Source organism: Athene noctua, chromosome 7 (assembly GCF_965140245.1).
Source record: "Athene noctua chromosome 7, bAthNoc1.hap1.1, whole genome shotgun sequence".
Classification (NCBI taxonomy): domain Eukaryota; kingdom Metazoa; phylum Chordata; class Aves; order Strigiformes; family Strigidae; genus Athene; species Athene noctua.
In genome coordinates, this window is record NC_134043.1 from 40808421 (window position 1) to 40825434 (window position 17014).

At 35.2% G+C, this 17014-nt stretch overlaps 1 protein-coding gene across 4 annotated transcripts in view; it reads right to left on the bottom strand.

Moving 5' to 3' along the window:
* Positions 1 to 17014, bottom strand: part of SESTD1 (SEC14 and spectrin domain containing 1) — a 62603-nt gene that overhangs the window by 37387 nt on the left and 8202 nt on the right. For all 4 annotated transcript variants that reach the window (XM_074910967.1, XM_074910966.1, XM_074910963.1 and 1 more), the window contains 4 exons: positions 12714 to 12793; positions 6682 to 6790; positions 3103 to 3193; positions 976 to 1089 (listed from right to left, as the gene is read on the bottom strand). In XM_074910967.1, coding sequence (XP_074767068.1) covers positions 976 to 1089; positions 3103 to 3193; positions 6682 to 6790; positions 12714 to 12768 — 369 coding nt within the window. In that variant the 5' untranslated portion in view covers positions 12769 to 12793. The remainder of the gene's footprint in view (positions 1 to 975; positions 1090 to 3102; positions 3194 to 6681; positions 6791 to 12713; positions 12794 to 17014) is intronic.

A 17014-nucleotide genomic window follows, 5' to 3' on the forward strand; every position in this document is an offset into this window, starting at 1 on the left:
TAAAGTCCGATGCAATTCTGTTTATTCATATGAATTTTGTCTTATTAAGTGTGGTACCTGGATGATAGAGTCTTTAGGTTTATATTATTTGGCAGTTACATAACCTTTCAGCAGCCACCTTCCAATTACCATTTTCCCCGAACTAAGTTTTCTACAGAAGCATTTAAGAAAGTTATAATCTTAACAGAAAGAATTACACAGCACTGAACAAGGCTGAAAAACACTTTTCTATCCAATCTCTTTCACAAAAAAGATGGTCTCTAAGAGCTTTGCACAAAGCGAGCAGACATTTTAGTATTTGGTGAGCACAGCAAGCCTTTCGTAGTTCAAACAAGACTAACTTCAAAAATGCCTGGAAAGACTGATCATACAGACAATTTTCAAAAAGAGGGAAAATTGAGGTTTCCATTAACCTCCCCAAAAGATTAAAGAATGGAACCGCTAACATTAGTGTGTAATCTCTTGTACACGCTCAGGCTCACAAGCTAAGAACAATTATCAGCTTATATTTGGCAAACTGAAGGGATCTATAACCTTTGTTACTAATGTCAGAGAACTCTCAAAATAAGAGAAGATGGATGCAACAGCCACAAGATTTTCTTCAAAATGGTTACTGCTGATTTAGTGACACCATACAACATGCATATCTACAGGCTATTACAGAAGTCATGAAAAAAAAATTCACACTAAACCCTGTACACAACAGTTCTTACCCAAAACATCCACAATATGTAATCAAATAGCTTTATCCTCTTGCTGAGCAAAGAAATAAATGCCACTCATTTCTAATTTGAGACCTACTTCATTTAATATTCTTATTAAAAAAGAAAAGTTAGAAGGCCACAGTTGTTTGCTAAGAATATCTACAAAGCATCTGGAATATAACTATTTTTAAAGAAACATTAATTTTCATGCAATTATTCTAGTATTCCAGAAATAATATTTTTGACTGAAGCAGAAAAAAGTTCTACATACCTCAAAGCCAAGTCTATCTTTCTCTTTCCAAAAACAGAAATGGGTAACCTTCTTATCCCAAAATTCATCTGGCTTCACTACACAAACAAGTGATACCTCAGCTGGAACAACGTTCTGTAAAACAAACAAAAACAAACAAAAAAAAACTTTCAAGATTAAACCTTTATTTACCACAGAAATTAATTCATCAGCTATTCAGAAACTTAAAATTTACAGACAGAAATTAAACTGTCCGCTGCATATTCGTCGCACGTTGGCTCCATCTTGTTTTGTAGTATACTACACTAAATTTCATCACAAAAAAGTGTCAGAACTGAAAAGAAAACCTAACCTCTTTCCTCCCAGTTCTGAGGCCTAACCATTAATCTATGCTACATCAGTATAGAAAAACATTATTTTTGACATTCTGTTTTTAAAAAAAGTTCAGGACAAAGCTTTCTACCAATGTCATTTGCTATGTAGAATGAAACAGTAACCATGAAGTTAGAAAATAATTTTATACTTTGTTATTAAATCACATCAAGATTACATCCTATAGTTCTCTAGTACATATTGCTTAGACTAGAATGAAAGGGCTTAACATTAACATTTCCACATACTAACTCATAAAAGTATTACCAGGAAAACATTCCTCAGCCTAACAGTAATTTCATCTGCCAAGTTGATTTCATGTGCTTACACTGAATGCAGATTGAGGAACAGAGACTGTTGATTACTCCCAAGTCAACAGCTATAGCTATAAGCAACAGTTAGATAATCACAGTACTGACATAAAGGTGACAACCCATGGGATTTCTCTTCAAATACCTCATTTTAAATATAAAAATATAATTCTGAAAAAGGTAAATAAGTCCAACTCAGAAATCACACCACTGAAAAAAAGATATTTCATTCTTGCACCATTTTAATGAATATGCAAAAACTATTTGAAAGTAGGCAGTATTTTTAACACGGAAGTGTCTGTTTAGATGACCAATCAACACCTTTGAGAACTATGCATGTCCAAGCAGGGAGAAATCTCAAACAGTGTACACAAGTTATTACTTTACATAGGAAAATCTTTGTTGTTTCCTTCTCAAATTAAGGATACAGACACGCAACTTATGTTTCTGCAGGCTTCACAGTGGCAGGAAGAGTGCTGACAGGAAGCCAGCGAAATCTGGGCATGGGCAAATAGCTACCTTCCCACTAAATGTCACAACTGCACATTAGCTGAAGTGAAAGCTCAGTCAAGATCATAATAGGAATACAGCAGATCCAATTACTGTAACTATTAATAGGAATGCCATCTTAGTCAAAAACAGGTGAAAGACACCTTGAAACAGACTTAAAAACCCAGGAGCAACAATGAGTCAGCAGGTCAACAAAATGAAATTATTCATATTTGACACACTTTCTGAGGCTTCATCCAAGTCTGAGAGAAAAACTGCTCTGATAAAGAGAAATCATCTGTGCAGTAAGAAAGGCAGTAGTCCATGGACTCTAACCTATTCAGTGCTGTATCCTGCATCTCCTTTGACCATTGAGAGCAGAAAATAACCTATCTTGTTTAGCAGAAATAAGACTTAATTATAATCCCACAGTTCTGAAAAACTAAAATAATAAATTGTTATGATTTTTTTTAACTGGGAATTGGCACTTTTTCCCCTTCTCCTACTTCATACAGAATCCAGAATATAATTTGTCATTGGGACCATCATGCACAAGAAAATCAACTATAGACAGTTCCAATGGAAACCAAGTAGTACGGTGTATTGCATGAGAACCTGCTCAGCTGCAGTATCAGTGTGAACTGTTTGCTGCAGACATTCCTACCACTCACAGCTGATGATGCCAAGAGCATATTTCTGTATTTAACTAAAACTCTGGTTTAGAAAAAGTTCTAGAATCGTGTGTTCTCAGCATGTAATGAATTTGTCCCACACTTGATTGAGGTGTATTATCTGCTTTTCAGATTGTTTCTTCCTACACAGACCTGTCACACAACCACATTCTGTGATTTTAAGAGGCCATAAACTGTATATTTCTGAATAAAAAAAAAATCATTGTTTCTAGAATAACATAGCTATTGGGTTCACATCTATAAAAACTAATAAATCCACTATGAATATATAAAAATTTATTTACCTGCAGCATTAACACAACCGTCTTTACCACGTTCCATTGAGATTTTCTGCCATCCACTATCACAGTAAATCCTCTAGCTTTACACTTCTCACTAAAAGAAGAAAAACACTTAGAAAAAAATAAAATGCACGAACAAGTGTCATATCACAATGACTTTGGATTTCAACTCTACCAAAGAACACAACTACAGAGGTTTACTTATAAAAATACTGTTATAAACCTTGTTTACTCATTTAGAAATATCTTTCAATTTTAATGCGCAAAGATATTAATAGACATTCCAAATTACAATTTTTCAGTAGCACTGAAGTATATTTCATAACACAACCATTTATTTAAACTTTAGCAACTCAGAAGAGGTTTCATAAGCATAAACTTCACAAAATCCTCAGAAAGAAGAGGTCAATTTACAGTTTCATAAGGAAGACAAAAGGATGCCAGTTTTCACAAGGCTACTTGTGAACTGGCACAGATTTAAGGATAGAGCTACACTTGTTGCATGTCCAAGCAGGAAACAATCTGAACATGCTTCAATTTCTTTCCTGAACAAATGGATCAAACTGCAGAGCACAAAAAGCCTCTACAAGGGCAGAGGCTTTGCATATGGATCGAGTATGAGACTGACGTATCTTTTTCTTCCTAATAATGTCTGAGTCTGCGTATACTACAAACAAACAAAAAAACTCTGCTGAAAACAGTTACTGCAAAGCTAAAAATTCAGAGATACTTCTGCTCAAGTACCAAATGGGAGAAAAGACTGAAAACTTTCCTCACTCTCTACGCACTCCCACAAAGACCTCTCTGGCTCATTTCTAACTGAAGCTGGCAACAAGGTGCTCACAACACCTGGGCAGTGTTCAGGGGTGGCAGCGACCTCTGGGAGGTGCTACCTTCTTACAACCAGAACAGCAGCAATCAGAAGAGAACACGGAATCGAGTCCATGTTAGATTAACTACCACATTAGATACCATGTCTCAGGTTGAAATTTTTGCGTCCAGCAAAGTTATAAGCGACTAAAACACATGACATTCACATGAGGTACAAAAGCATTATGTAATCTTTAGCACCCAAATCTGCAATTACAAAAACAAAGCCACTTCTGTGATCTCTTTAGCTTACAAAAAACAAAGCAACATGTAACAGTAAGCATTATGTTTCCCACCGAGAAATTTAACTGTTATTTCATATTTAAGCTGAGCTTCATGAGGTATGGGTGGTAGACAAATTTATCTCGGATTTTTTTTTAAAAAAAGGAAAAAGGCACCTTACTAGTCTATTTAGGAAAAAATAATTACAAAGTTGGCTGCCAATCCATACATGCTTTTGGTTTTAAGGAACCTCTAAGATCACACACATAACTCTTCTGGAAGCACTCTGAACATTCAGGCTTTATGCATACAATGTTTAATCAGAATTAACTCAAAAGGCACACTATTGCAACTTTTAAGATGAATAGCATTACTATAGCATCTTGAGATGTGGCTTCCTTAAACTCAACGTAATTTAGCAGTATCAGGATCTGCTCTTGTCTACTACTAAACCTATTAAAAAACCCCAGAACACCCAACAAAACAACCAAATTCAGAAGTGAACTACCACTTCTGAAAAGTTCAGCCAACACAAACATAAATGTTTGTATGCAAGTTAAAATAAAAAACAAAAACACTTGGTGATTTGAGCCACAACACAGAGAATACAACAAAGGAAGCCCACTTTAGTATGCACACACAATAGCATAACATTACCACTTTTATTTTTCTTGGATTCTGAAAAGGCCTCTTCAGAATTTGAGAATTTTAAATAGCATCAAAGAAAGGCATAACAGTAGACTTAAACACTAGAAATAAGTTGTCTGAAGTTTTAGAAGGCTTTACACACACACACTCACCCCACACACCCCCCAAAAGAAATTTACTTAAGACACTATAAACAGTTATGCCTCAAATTTTGGCCAGAGCTATCCATCAACACTAGAATGCACAATTTCACTAGTTACAACCTATGTCATGCACAACTGGACTAAAAGTTAAACATATTAGGTTACCTTACACATAGAACTAGAGGAAAAAAACAACATTAACGTTTCTTGGACAGCTATCTGGGTTTGGGACAACATCCCTCCCTACACTCCTCCTTTTTTCAAATGCTATTCAGCAAGTCTTTCCAGAACAAAAAAGGCAAGCACTTAAGCCAAAAAGTTTGCATTTCCCACTAAAAACAACATGCAAATAAAAACGACAATGGATTTTTCCATACTGTCACCATAAAAGAGAGGTCAGTTTTTCCACAACTGACAAACAGAACATTAGATGTGGGAGCACTGAACTTTGCTTTCAAACAGATTTCCCAGTTTGTACAGAGTACAATGAGTACTGTGGTTGAATTTTCAGAATTATTTTTATGCTAATATATGTAAAAACATACATCAGGATGAGACTGCATAATAATTAATGTTTGCTAGGAAAAAAAAAAAAAAAATCTGCATCTGTTCCATAAATACAGCCATGTCCCTAAGTCAATAAGATGACTTGCACGGATGACCATTCAAGATTTTCATGACTTTACAAAAGACATGCTGTTGGAAAAACCCTAAAACTTCCATGACTAAATAGATGTGCAATATACTCATATACCTACTGATGTTTTACTTGTACGCAACCTAAATTTATTTTCTGCTTCTTCCCCAATCAGAATTTTTTTAAACAGTCTTATCTACAAAAAAACGCAGATCATTTAACTGTGGTTTAAAAACATTTATAGATTGCAATAAAACAAAGTACACTAAACAGGCTTTAGTTATACCATTGTTCCTGTTTCCAGAAGGGGAATTTAAAGGGATACAAAAGCAAGCATTTATCTGAGAGGCTTTTTTCCTTTTTAAATCATTGGCACAACAGACAAAACAAAGCCATAATAAAGCTCAATCTCTGAATCTTAAGGAAAAAAAAATGCAGTTAACTAAGTTAGGGCCAAGAACTGTCACTATAAGCTTGCAGGGTTACATACGCAGAACTTAACAATTTCAGAGAAAGGTCTGGATGACAGGATACTCAAGTTAAGACACTGCTTAAAGGTGCTGAGCCACAACTGTAAACATTTGAAATGCTCACTAACTTCAGTAAGACTTCATATGTTTTTAGACTCGGTGTACACTTAAACACTACAAGCTACAGAGACTAGGCATATAGCAAAGAAAGAGTAAGAAGCTTTTTTACTTTTGGCAGTGCTACCTTTGCAAGCTTAGGAGTTTCACCACAATGGCTCATTAATTTACATATAACTTAAGTGCACTGTTATTAAAAGAAATTACTAAACATATCCCAAGAAAGGAGTGAGAAAATACACAAGACAAAAAAGCCCTAAAGCCAGCCACACAGAATAAAAGGACGTATGCAAGCCTTAGCAGATATCCTTTAGTTTACTGGGATGTTTCTAGTTCAGTCAGTATCACATTTTAAACACAGATTTATGTAAAACTCATTTGGTATTGAAAGGCAAATAAGAGGAAACACCAATACAATGTTCCCTTCCACCACTGGAAAAGAAGGCAGCCGTGAACAGAATGCCTTTGAAATCACCTTGGGATACTTAGCAGGTAGTCTAGCGTGACACTCAGCTCGTCCATACTCGTCTGTTCAAGGCATAATGGAATTGTCAGAATCAGGCCACTTCTTCTGTCCTTCCCTCCTATTTTGGGGGGGAAAAGTCATTAGAAAGGTAATGTGAGGGCTTTAAGGTAAAAGAAATACTTTTTAGTTATGTGGTCTCAAAATACATCATAAAAGTAATCTTAAAAGTTGCTGTGAAAATCACAACTGACATTTCACCTCTCAGGTGTGACGATTCATTTACCACATTTGATACTTAAGGCACCACCAAGGCTTCAAAGCATAAAGCACATCTGTAGCTGTCAGTCTTCCATCTAGTACTTTCTACATGAACAACAAAAAATTTTTCCAGAAGCATTATTTTTGCTTATCTAGATTATGTTGTTAAAGAATATCTCCTAGACCTTCTATACTACCAGCCTGTCAAACCTGGTAAGCTTCCAAGATGAGCATGTACTCAGCAGCTCCAACTGGAACACACCATCTCCCAGACACACAAACTACACAAAGGAGGATCTTGTACCACACAGGCTGCTCTAAATAAGTAGTTCATTTACCAAATGCATAGTGTTTCCAGACCTACTTACAAACACATAATAATCACCTCACAGTTAAGATAGATATTTCTAACCGGTTGCTTTAATCTTCATATGCATTTTCAAAACCTCTAGTAAAAGCTATACAAACAATATCAGCAACAAAAACTGAAAGAACTGGCCTCATATTTATATGTCCATTATGAGATCCAGTAAGATCACGTGTTAGGTGATGCTGATATGCTGCATTTAGGTAGACAGTTTTACAACTGTCACACGGGTTTGTTTTGACTACATAGATTCTCAAGAAAGTCTCTGGAAAGGTACACCTTAAAAAGAAAAAGGGTCTTTAAAGGAAGCTGAAATTTTCTCTTCTGGTCTTTCTTCTAAAAGATTGACTTTTGAGTCACACATATATGAACCAGTATGCAAAACAGATTTGTACTAGGTTCTTACTCATAGCCTGAATTGAAACTGAAGCCAAATCCACTGAATACATCACCACATGAGAAATAAATACTGACACAGCTCCTTGAAAAGGTCAATCAGCAAGTGCCATAGAGTCAAAGAAATCAAGTGTGAAGCTGGCTCTTCTATTATCTACCACATCTCTAAGTACAAGGGCATCACTGGTGATCTGAAGGCAGGTGGCCTTGAGACCAAAACATTTGCCCCTAAAGGGCTGTTTAACTCATCAGCACATTAAGTAAAACTGGCAAAGGTAGCTGTGACTCATCTTTCCACTTAATTTGGTGTAACTCATCTAGTTCATATATTCACCATTTTGAGCAAACCACCTTATGTTTTTTCTTTTCTTTCTGCCCTTGAATCTTTTAATGTCTATAACCAGCAAAAAGAAAAGAGATCTTAATTGAAAACCCAATCAAATATTTTGGCTTTTTTTTTTGGTGGGGGGAACAGGTAGGGAATTATGAGAAGGAACAGGAAATTGCACATGACCTAAAGAACATTAATGAACCCAAACATACTCCAGAAGGATACAGCACTTGAGTTTATATCTTATTAAACCACAACTTCAGTTATCTTAAGGTCTGGGGGTTGTTTTTTTTTAATATTTTTCTAAACTAACACCGATCTCTACATTAAACCAGTTTCAAAATAAGTTTTCCACCATGTTACGTAGCTGAAAGCCTTTTCCATTTTATTCAATATTATTTATGTGAACAGGTTTTAATATATTAGCTATTTTATTAAAAAATACCAGAGACATTTAAGTACATGTAGGAAGCAGCGACTGAACAATTTCCTCCATATTTTGAAAAAACTCTAAAAAGATAATGATAATTTCAGCTTTATTTGGGGTGAAAAAGAAGCAAAGTAAATTTCTATAACCTGAGAAAAAAAACACCTTTATGCTCAAATTAAGTGTGCTACTCACATGGTTAAAGCCATTAAATCATGCTTTGGTTCATAAAAATTAAGCATTACTTAACGTTGGTAGAACTGAAGTTCTATCTAATCAGTAAAAACAGTTTTTTACAGAATAGTAACAGCTGTGCAGAAATAAGACAAAGCACACAAGCACAGTACAGTAATGCTTGCAGATGCATACATATATACTGACATAATTTGGTAAGAATTCCCCCCATCCGTTAGAGATGCAGGCAAGATAATGAAAAAAAAAACCAAACCTGCTCATTTACACAACATATGTTGGCATCTTAGTTGTACTAGGTTTTTTTCCTTGTTTCCAAAGCTATGCAAACTCCCCAAAGAGCATTAAAGATCCACTGATACACACGTATCATCCACATCTTCATAAAGGACCTACTGCTTTAAGTGGTCCACTGCAATAGTTGTGTTCTCCTCCCTTTCTCTTCTTTGGGGGAGAACTACTGCTGGAAAACAGCAATGCACTTCTTAATAACTGTATTTCTAAAGAGAAGACTTGAAGAGTGGTGCTACATGAGAAAGGACAAATAGATAGATCCTTTCTGCAGAAACTAAGAGGGAGTCACAGTTTAAAGCAACAGCATTTTACAGATTGTCCACCCTTCTGTTTCTGAATGACAGAAAGCTTGAAAATTAAAGTAGGAAAGCAGGAGAAAAAGGAAGGAAGAATACCTCAATGCTTTAAAAACTACATTTGTTCTCATCTGTACATCTGGAGTGAAAAAAGAATTTCTCTCCACTTGCTACGCTGCTTAGCAAGAGCACATTAAATCCAACAAGTAGGAGGAAAACTGTAAGTTTGTGGATGTAAAAATACTACCTCAAAAGCCTCACTGATTCAATGGTAGCTTGTTAGCTACCATCTCTCAACAAGAATAAAACATTAAAATTAATAAAGAAGCCTTTTTTTAAGCATTCAGGCATTGCTTGGTCTTTCTTTATCCATAAGGATATCCTCAGAGAAGGGAGAGTAGCAGTTTTTAGGAATATAGAAAATAAATCCATTGAAACTAAAATTTGCAACAGCCAAGTTCAAAAATGGGTTACACATAAAATGGAGGAACTATGAAAAATTACTGGAGCAGAGAAGCAATGAAACAGTCACAAGTATTAATAAAAATCAAAAACACAGGCTGGACAGAATTTGGTGATCAAGCTGAGTGAGCCTCAAATAGGAAAATTAAGAACACAAGAGGTTATGAAGGTATTTCTACAGGGAACAGTAGAAGAGTCAGAAGAGTCACCTTGAACCAATTTCCATGGTCCAGAACTCCATGAGCCATGGCAGCAGCTCAGGAATCTATGGGATAATATACTTTAAGAATTGTATCTAACACTCCCTCTCCTCCCCTACCCATGAACTTGTGAGTGGAATGTTAAACTTGTTCATTTTAATGTATACATACATGGCTGGGGAAGAAAAACACATTTTCTTCTTGCATTTATAGCAAGTTTAGTCTTAATATAGCTGATTTGTAACTGGAAGAGATTTGTCCTGTTCAAAGTTACTTCTGGATTCACAAGACAAACACCAGCCCCCCCCCCCCCCCCAAAGTAGTTAACTACTAATAGTAGTTAAGTGTTTTGTTTACACAAAATTGAAAGACTCCAGTGTTGAACAGGGTCTAACCAATGTAAGTTTAAAACTGGCACTTGAAGCCCGCTCATTCAAGATACCAGACAAGACAATCTTGCTTTTATACTTGGATTTAAGGAGCATTTGCTGAATTGACTGAAAAAATACAAACCAAACCTCAAAAACTATAATCTCTTGACATTACACAGGAAGACTGCAATAATTAACTAAATCATGCAGTTTCATGACAAGTCATCTTGTCTAAGAACAGACAGGTTTTTTCCCCAGCTTGTAAACACTTCTAGAAAAGATTCAAACGTATGTATTCTGCCTGCACTGTGAATTTTGTGCAGCTTCCTTGCACTGAAGTATATACAGATCATGTAAATATTCTGTAAACCTGCCACAGCACAAGAAGAGTACAAGGTAGAAGTTATCACTGATTCTTTTCCTCAGTGAAAAATGATGGCCAGCCATTTATGTAAAAGATAAAACTTTAAAGTGTATATTTATCCATCTAAGAATAATTTTAACTCAAAACTGTATTTTTAAAGGAAATACTGAAAAAAAAAAATGAATGGGGCTTTAAAGGAATGTTACCTAGTTACCAGTTAAGAAGTGATGGCTACCACAGATGTCGTCTAACATTTCCCAATACTAGCACACTAAACCATATGAATTAAACAGTAAAATAAGTTGTTCTTTGATCTTGTTTGTAACTCCTTTCTAAAAATTCAAGATTGTATAAATATTTACCACCACCACCAGAATGCAATATTTAGCGAGATAAACCCAATCATATTGCGATTTTAGGTGCGACAAACAACACCTCTTTGTCTTACAAAAAAAATCGCTACACTCAGACTACCAGAGTCTTTAGGCTTAGAATTAAACCTGAAAAATAAAATCATAACTTGTGTGTTGTAACTCAGAAGAAGCGGTGTAGTTTATAAACTGAAAACATACTTAAGTTAAGGAAAGCAACTAAGAGCATCACAAAAAAATAAACTTAATTAACTTTGCACCAAAGTGGTTGTTCAGGTTTTTTGCTGAGTCAGCAACTTGCTTTTTTATCCCTGCTAATTGTAATAACTTACCAACATGGAAGCTATACCGCCACGGATTTCAAATCTGAGGAGACACTGCTCCATTAGAAACCACTATGTTTTGCTTCCAGAAAAAGAAGGCAGGGCCAACATTCTTTGTACCAACAATACTCTAACAAGAGAATTCAACGTTTAACCACTGGAGAACATTATCCTAAAAAATTAATTTTCTGATTGTTTTTAAGCGTTAATATGTTTTCATTTATGAAACTATATGGAAAAAATTGTTTTAAAGAGACGTGAACAGATTTCTCTGTCAGGGTCCTTTACTTACATCTAAGAATGCTTAAAAGAACTACCACATGAATCTTTACTATTCATTAAATTAAAGCATCCATTAATACTACACAATTCAAAAAAAGGTCAACCCTGCTTAGAAATACATAGGTTCAAAAAGGTTCCTAGCATTTAAACTGCCACTCAATAAATTACTTTCCACTAAGAACATCCATATTTCGTAATGGATGGGGCAGCTTTCATAGCAAATTGAAAACACACTCTAGTTAATGAGAACTTCCCCTTGCAGTATAATGCTGAACAAACATACTATGGATCTGCTATTACTATGGAAGAAATTGCCCCTTGGCCCAGGCTTTAACATAAGTCGAGTTTTGGGGGTTTTTTGTTTACTTTTAAACAGGAATTGTTTGATTCGCAGTTGCTGGGGACAGCGGGCAAATTCAAAGCAACACAAATTATTTCAACAAAAGAAGCAGGTTTCACTTCAAGCAACTGGAGCAGGCTAAACTAGACTAGCTGAAATAAACTAAACCAGAACAGTATTTATTTATGGCAACACCTGTCCATTTGTGAAGTTGAGAAGCATTCTGTAAATTATCCACCTACCCTACAGCAGGCAATCAAACACCAAGAACTAACACAGCTATGTATGACAGCAGTGAAATCAGCAAGAGAATGTCATTCATCATTTTAAGTATTCCTTTTTTTTTTTCTGGCATAGAGAGGAGAGAAAGTTACCTTCAACCCAAGATTCAAGAAGTTTTAATAAACACAATAATTCCAGCCTTGCCTGAATTCTGAATCCTGAAAATACTCTCTGTATTTCTAAAACCACATTAAAAAACCCAGAAAGGCTTATTCTTGACTGTCTGCTAAATCATCATTCTTTTATGAAACTTCATGACATCAACTCTGTGGGTTGAGTTACAGGCTACAGCAAAAACAAGTATTAAATGCCAACAGCAATAGCTCGGCCATTGATTAAAAGTTTCAGAGATCCTTTTGAAATATGACAAAGCACTAACCAACAATAATTTCTGTTAAATACATCCAGAAAATACAAGTAACCAACCTAAAAATCCCATCCAAATTATGCAGGGAGGAACCTGCTGAGGAAAACAGAAACCATACCTGAAAGAAAAGCCAACTTTTTCTTCAGAATGGGTAATATTACTGAAGCTTCCATTCTACTTCAGATGATTTCCACAGATCTGAAACACAAGAAGTTAAAAGGTGTCAAGCACAGGAAATCAATTACATCTAACTAGAATGAGCACCGGGCAAAACACTTCCATGCTCTTCTGAAGGAAGCACAGAACACCGTAACCAAAATCCGAAGTACTATAGAAACTGAAGAAAAAAAATTACCATATACATTTTTCCATGTAAATCTTTAATTAAAGATTTCTTCTGCATCATAAAAAAAAGAAAAATCAAAGCAGAATCTCAAACAAGGACACGGAGATTATCTATGTAAAAGTCCTATTTCCCAACCCCATGAAACTACAGTTAATTTACAGGTATATCATCTGTTTGCTTGGTCATTCAGATGTAAAATAAGTATAAAGTTGCACTTTTGCATAGTCTGTCTCATATTACCAGGAATATAATAATTTCTTAAATATATTATTCTGCATTTATAGGTCAAGTCAGGACACTGCCATTACCCTGCCATTAGTAGGTCTTCAATTAAAGAAAAACATCTAACCTATAACTGGAAATGCTTTTGTTCCTTTTGTCTCCAAATCCCTTCTTACTCCCATCCCATTTTTACTGCATTATGAGCTGCAATTCACTACGATTAAGCATTGTGTTTCACTGACAAATCAACAGGATGCTTGAACTGCAACCTCCTCCTCCAGCCTACACAAAGTAGCATATCATTGTAAGTTCTTCTGAGTTCATATCTGCACAAATCAATCCGTGTAACACCCCCCCCCTAATTCTACACAAAAATACACAATTCAAGATATCCAGTCAGAATAAAAGACCAATCAAAAAAAAAATTTTTTTTCCTTTAATTCCAGGCACAGGTCTTCAAACTGCAACCTGGAGTTCTCCATCTAGATACTTCAGCATTTATGCACACAAATAGAACATTTTTTTCCAGAGGAGTGGGGGGCAGGGAGTTAACCGAATCAAAACTACAAATGATCTAAGGAGAAAACAGAAAACGCCAAATAGAGAACCTGAGGTAAAACAGAAGTTATTCCTTTTGTTGTTAAAACAATGAGTTTTATTACAAACCAAGAAAATCAGAATTTTTTTTTATTATGAAACAGAAATATTTCAACAACTTTTTACTATCCCTCTCTATTCCAATGTGTAATGCTCACAATGTTCATTCCTAACCCTTTTCCCAAAATCTCCATATTTAAGTGTAATTTTTGTCAATTACATAAAAGACATTTTTTCATACAGAAGGAAACAAACAAATTTCAGTTCTTCCAGGAAACTGAGTCCCAAGACAGCTTGCACTAACAATTACTCAAATAAGCATCCTATTAAAGCTTCATGTATGCTTCAGACAAAAATATGTAGGTTATTTGTTGCACAAAACACAAAACTCAAGAATGACTCAGTCACTTTTGTCTCATACACCACACTCAAGCCACCCTGGGGAAGCTATTTAAGTTTGGCAGTGGTTTTTTTTCTTCAGATGTGGTGCACATACCTAATAATGATTTTTCCCTCTCCTCCCCAAATTGTATTTCAAAATTATTACAAATGACTATTATAACCAATGAAGAAAGCCCAAACCTACAAACACACACTTCATTATCTTCATACTTCCACATATGAACAAAAACTTGCATCAACTTATTGACTCTAGGGAGCATGTTTCTTTACTGCTGTGAAAAGACCAGTTTATTTAATATGAAAGCACTGCCTGGCTTTCTGCCACAGTAGTGGCACTGTCCATGGATCAAAATAGTTCTTTTGTTCAGCATTTCCTGGAACAAATGGAAGCATTCTGTTCATTCAGAGTGAAGGGAGGTTGAGTCAGAACAATTAGAACAATCGCCAGTAATTTCAAACACCTAACCTTTGTTCCAAAAACTCCTGAAGTTTTCAATTATCTCTCTTCTGTGAGAGCTTTCATGTGCTCCATCTATAAGAAAAATCTCACCAGAGTAAGTCATTAGAACATACTAGAAAAAAACCTTCAGGTTTAAAAATAAGGTTTTAACCTCCTTCTTTGTCTTTAACACTCCAAAGAATCTCAGGATGCACTAAAATAAACGTCTTTTTTTAATATTGGAAAGTGAAATAATTTCAAGAGAGCGGGTATCCACTTTCCACTGGGAGATATCAAAGTTGTTTTAAAGAGGTACACCGCTAAAAAGCAAATGTAAGTACACTTAAACCTACAAATAACATGTAAAGTCTTTTTAACTTGTTGAGAAGACAAAGTGACAGGCTCTTAAACTGGCCATGAAGCTCTCAATTTAGAATGGTGAAAGAATTATGTGCTACTTGATGTCGTACCACTATTTAGCTGAAAGAAACAGATTCAGTGTCTATTAATCAATAAAAAGGCATTTGGACTCAAATAGAAAAAAAGCTACAGAAGAAAAACAAGAGCACTGAAGAGAACAGTTTTCACTTCAGGAAAGTGAAATACTTCAGGAAGCTGAATTTTATCACTTCCAAAACAAAAGACATAACTTTTATATGCTCAAAATTTACAGATATTAAAGAAGTTAGAGGTTAAATCTGTTTGCTGAATTTCAGAAACAGTGTGTTGTATGCCCACCTGCAATCTACTTTTACAATTTGGCATATAGTATTCTAGCTGGCAAACTTGTGTATACAGAAAACATGAAATAAAAGAATTATATTGAAGAACCTCACTGAACTTGCTTAGAATGATCTGGGCTTCCAGGTTTTTTAATGTTAAAGCAATGTTAATCTCCAACAATGTACCCATTCTTTTGAAGATTTCCACAGAATAGTGGCAAGACTAAACCCACATAATATTTATATTAAAAATCTGAATATTTGAAAGGTGTTCTAGTGAAATAGAAAACTCTTCCAACCCACCCCACTAAGCAGAAACTAACACTTGTGAAGAAAATTCTCTTAACTACAAACTAAATAAAATAGGTATACATTAGGAGTAGGATGAGAGGCTGGGGAAGACAGTAAACAAATAATAAAAACAACCAACATTTACAGAACAGATAAAAGTAAAAACAATATTTCAATCAAATCATGACCTGGTAGGCTGCATCCCCTGTTATTTCTAGGCTATGGAAAGGCATTGGAAAGCTACAGGAAGAAAAAAATCACATTGTTTCACTCACAGTTTAAAATTCTAGAAGTTCTTTAAAGAAAAAAAAAAAAAACAACGCAAAACTCCACAGAACTCACACACAATAAGAACTACATGTAATTCAGCATAGAAGTGCATATTTTCTGATGAAGAGTAGGAGTATCACCTGCATTTTCTGCGATACATCCTTGATCTCTTCTAACAAACAAACAAAAAGGACCAATGTCCAGATGCTGTTTAAAACCATTTAAAAAGTCTACTAAAGAGAGAGAGAGTAGAAGGAGAATTTATCAGACTCCACTGACTAGATGACTGGAAGCAAGATGACCTAAAGATATTAGAGAGAAGCTGCCCTGCAAGTAACAGGTGTTTTCTAAGCAACCCAGTGGGAAACACTGGCCAAAAGCATTAACAGTCAAAACAAATTCAGGTTCAGTAAGAATATAAACATGTTTACTCAAATTTCTTAGACCTGAAACATTTAATACTCTCAGCACACAGTGCAAGGTCTTTAAACAGGTTAGTATGTTCACAAGCATCTATTACAAGTTTCAAAGAATGAGTACTTCACTCCTTCACCATGTATCAAACGAGCATAGCTGGTCTGTTAAGCACAGGACTAAAAGTTAGGGGAAAAAAAAAAAAAAAAATCTGGTTTCAATTCCTTGTCCTGCTATGAAATATACATATGGCTTTCAGCAAGTCATTTATTCCTTTTAGTCTCCATTCAGTCCCTCCATCTAATTCCCTTTTTACAATAGTACTGTGATGTTTAATTCATTAATGTTTTTGAAGACTTGGGAGATTAGAAGGAACTCCACAGATCTGCCTATAAATAACCAAGCAGCAGATGGGCAGCTACATTCAAAATTGCAGCAGCTTGCAAGTCCAGGCACAAACAATAGCAAAATAACAATAGACATTCTGTAGTACTATAAAAAAAAAAAAAAAAAAAGAGAAAAACCTCATATAGGATGAAATTATTTTTTTCTTTTAAAATCAACTTCCGAATTACAGACCTTCATTTAAATTAACAGCTTCATTCACTGAAGCCAGCATGCAAGTTTTTTTCCAGATTACTTCAACCCACAAAGCCTTAACCCACACTTTCCCTGGATCAGCTTAATAAAAAGTTCATCTGTCCCACACAAAAATA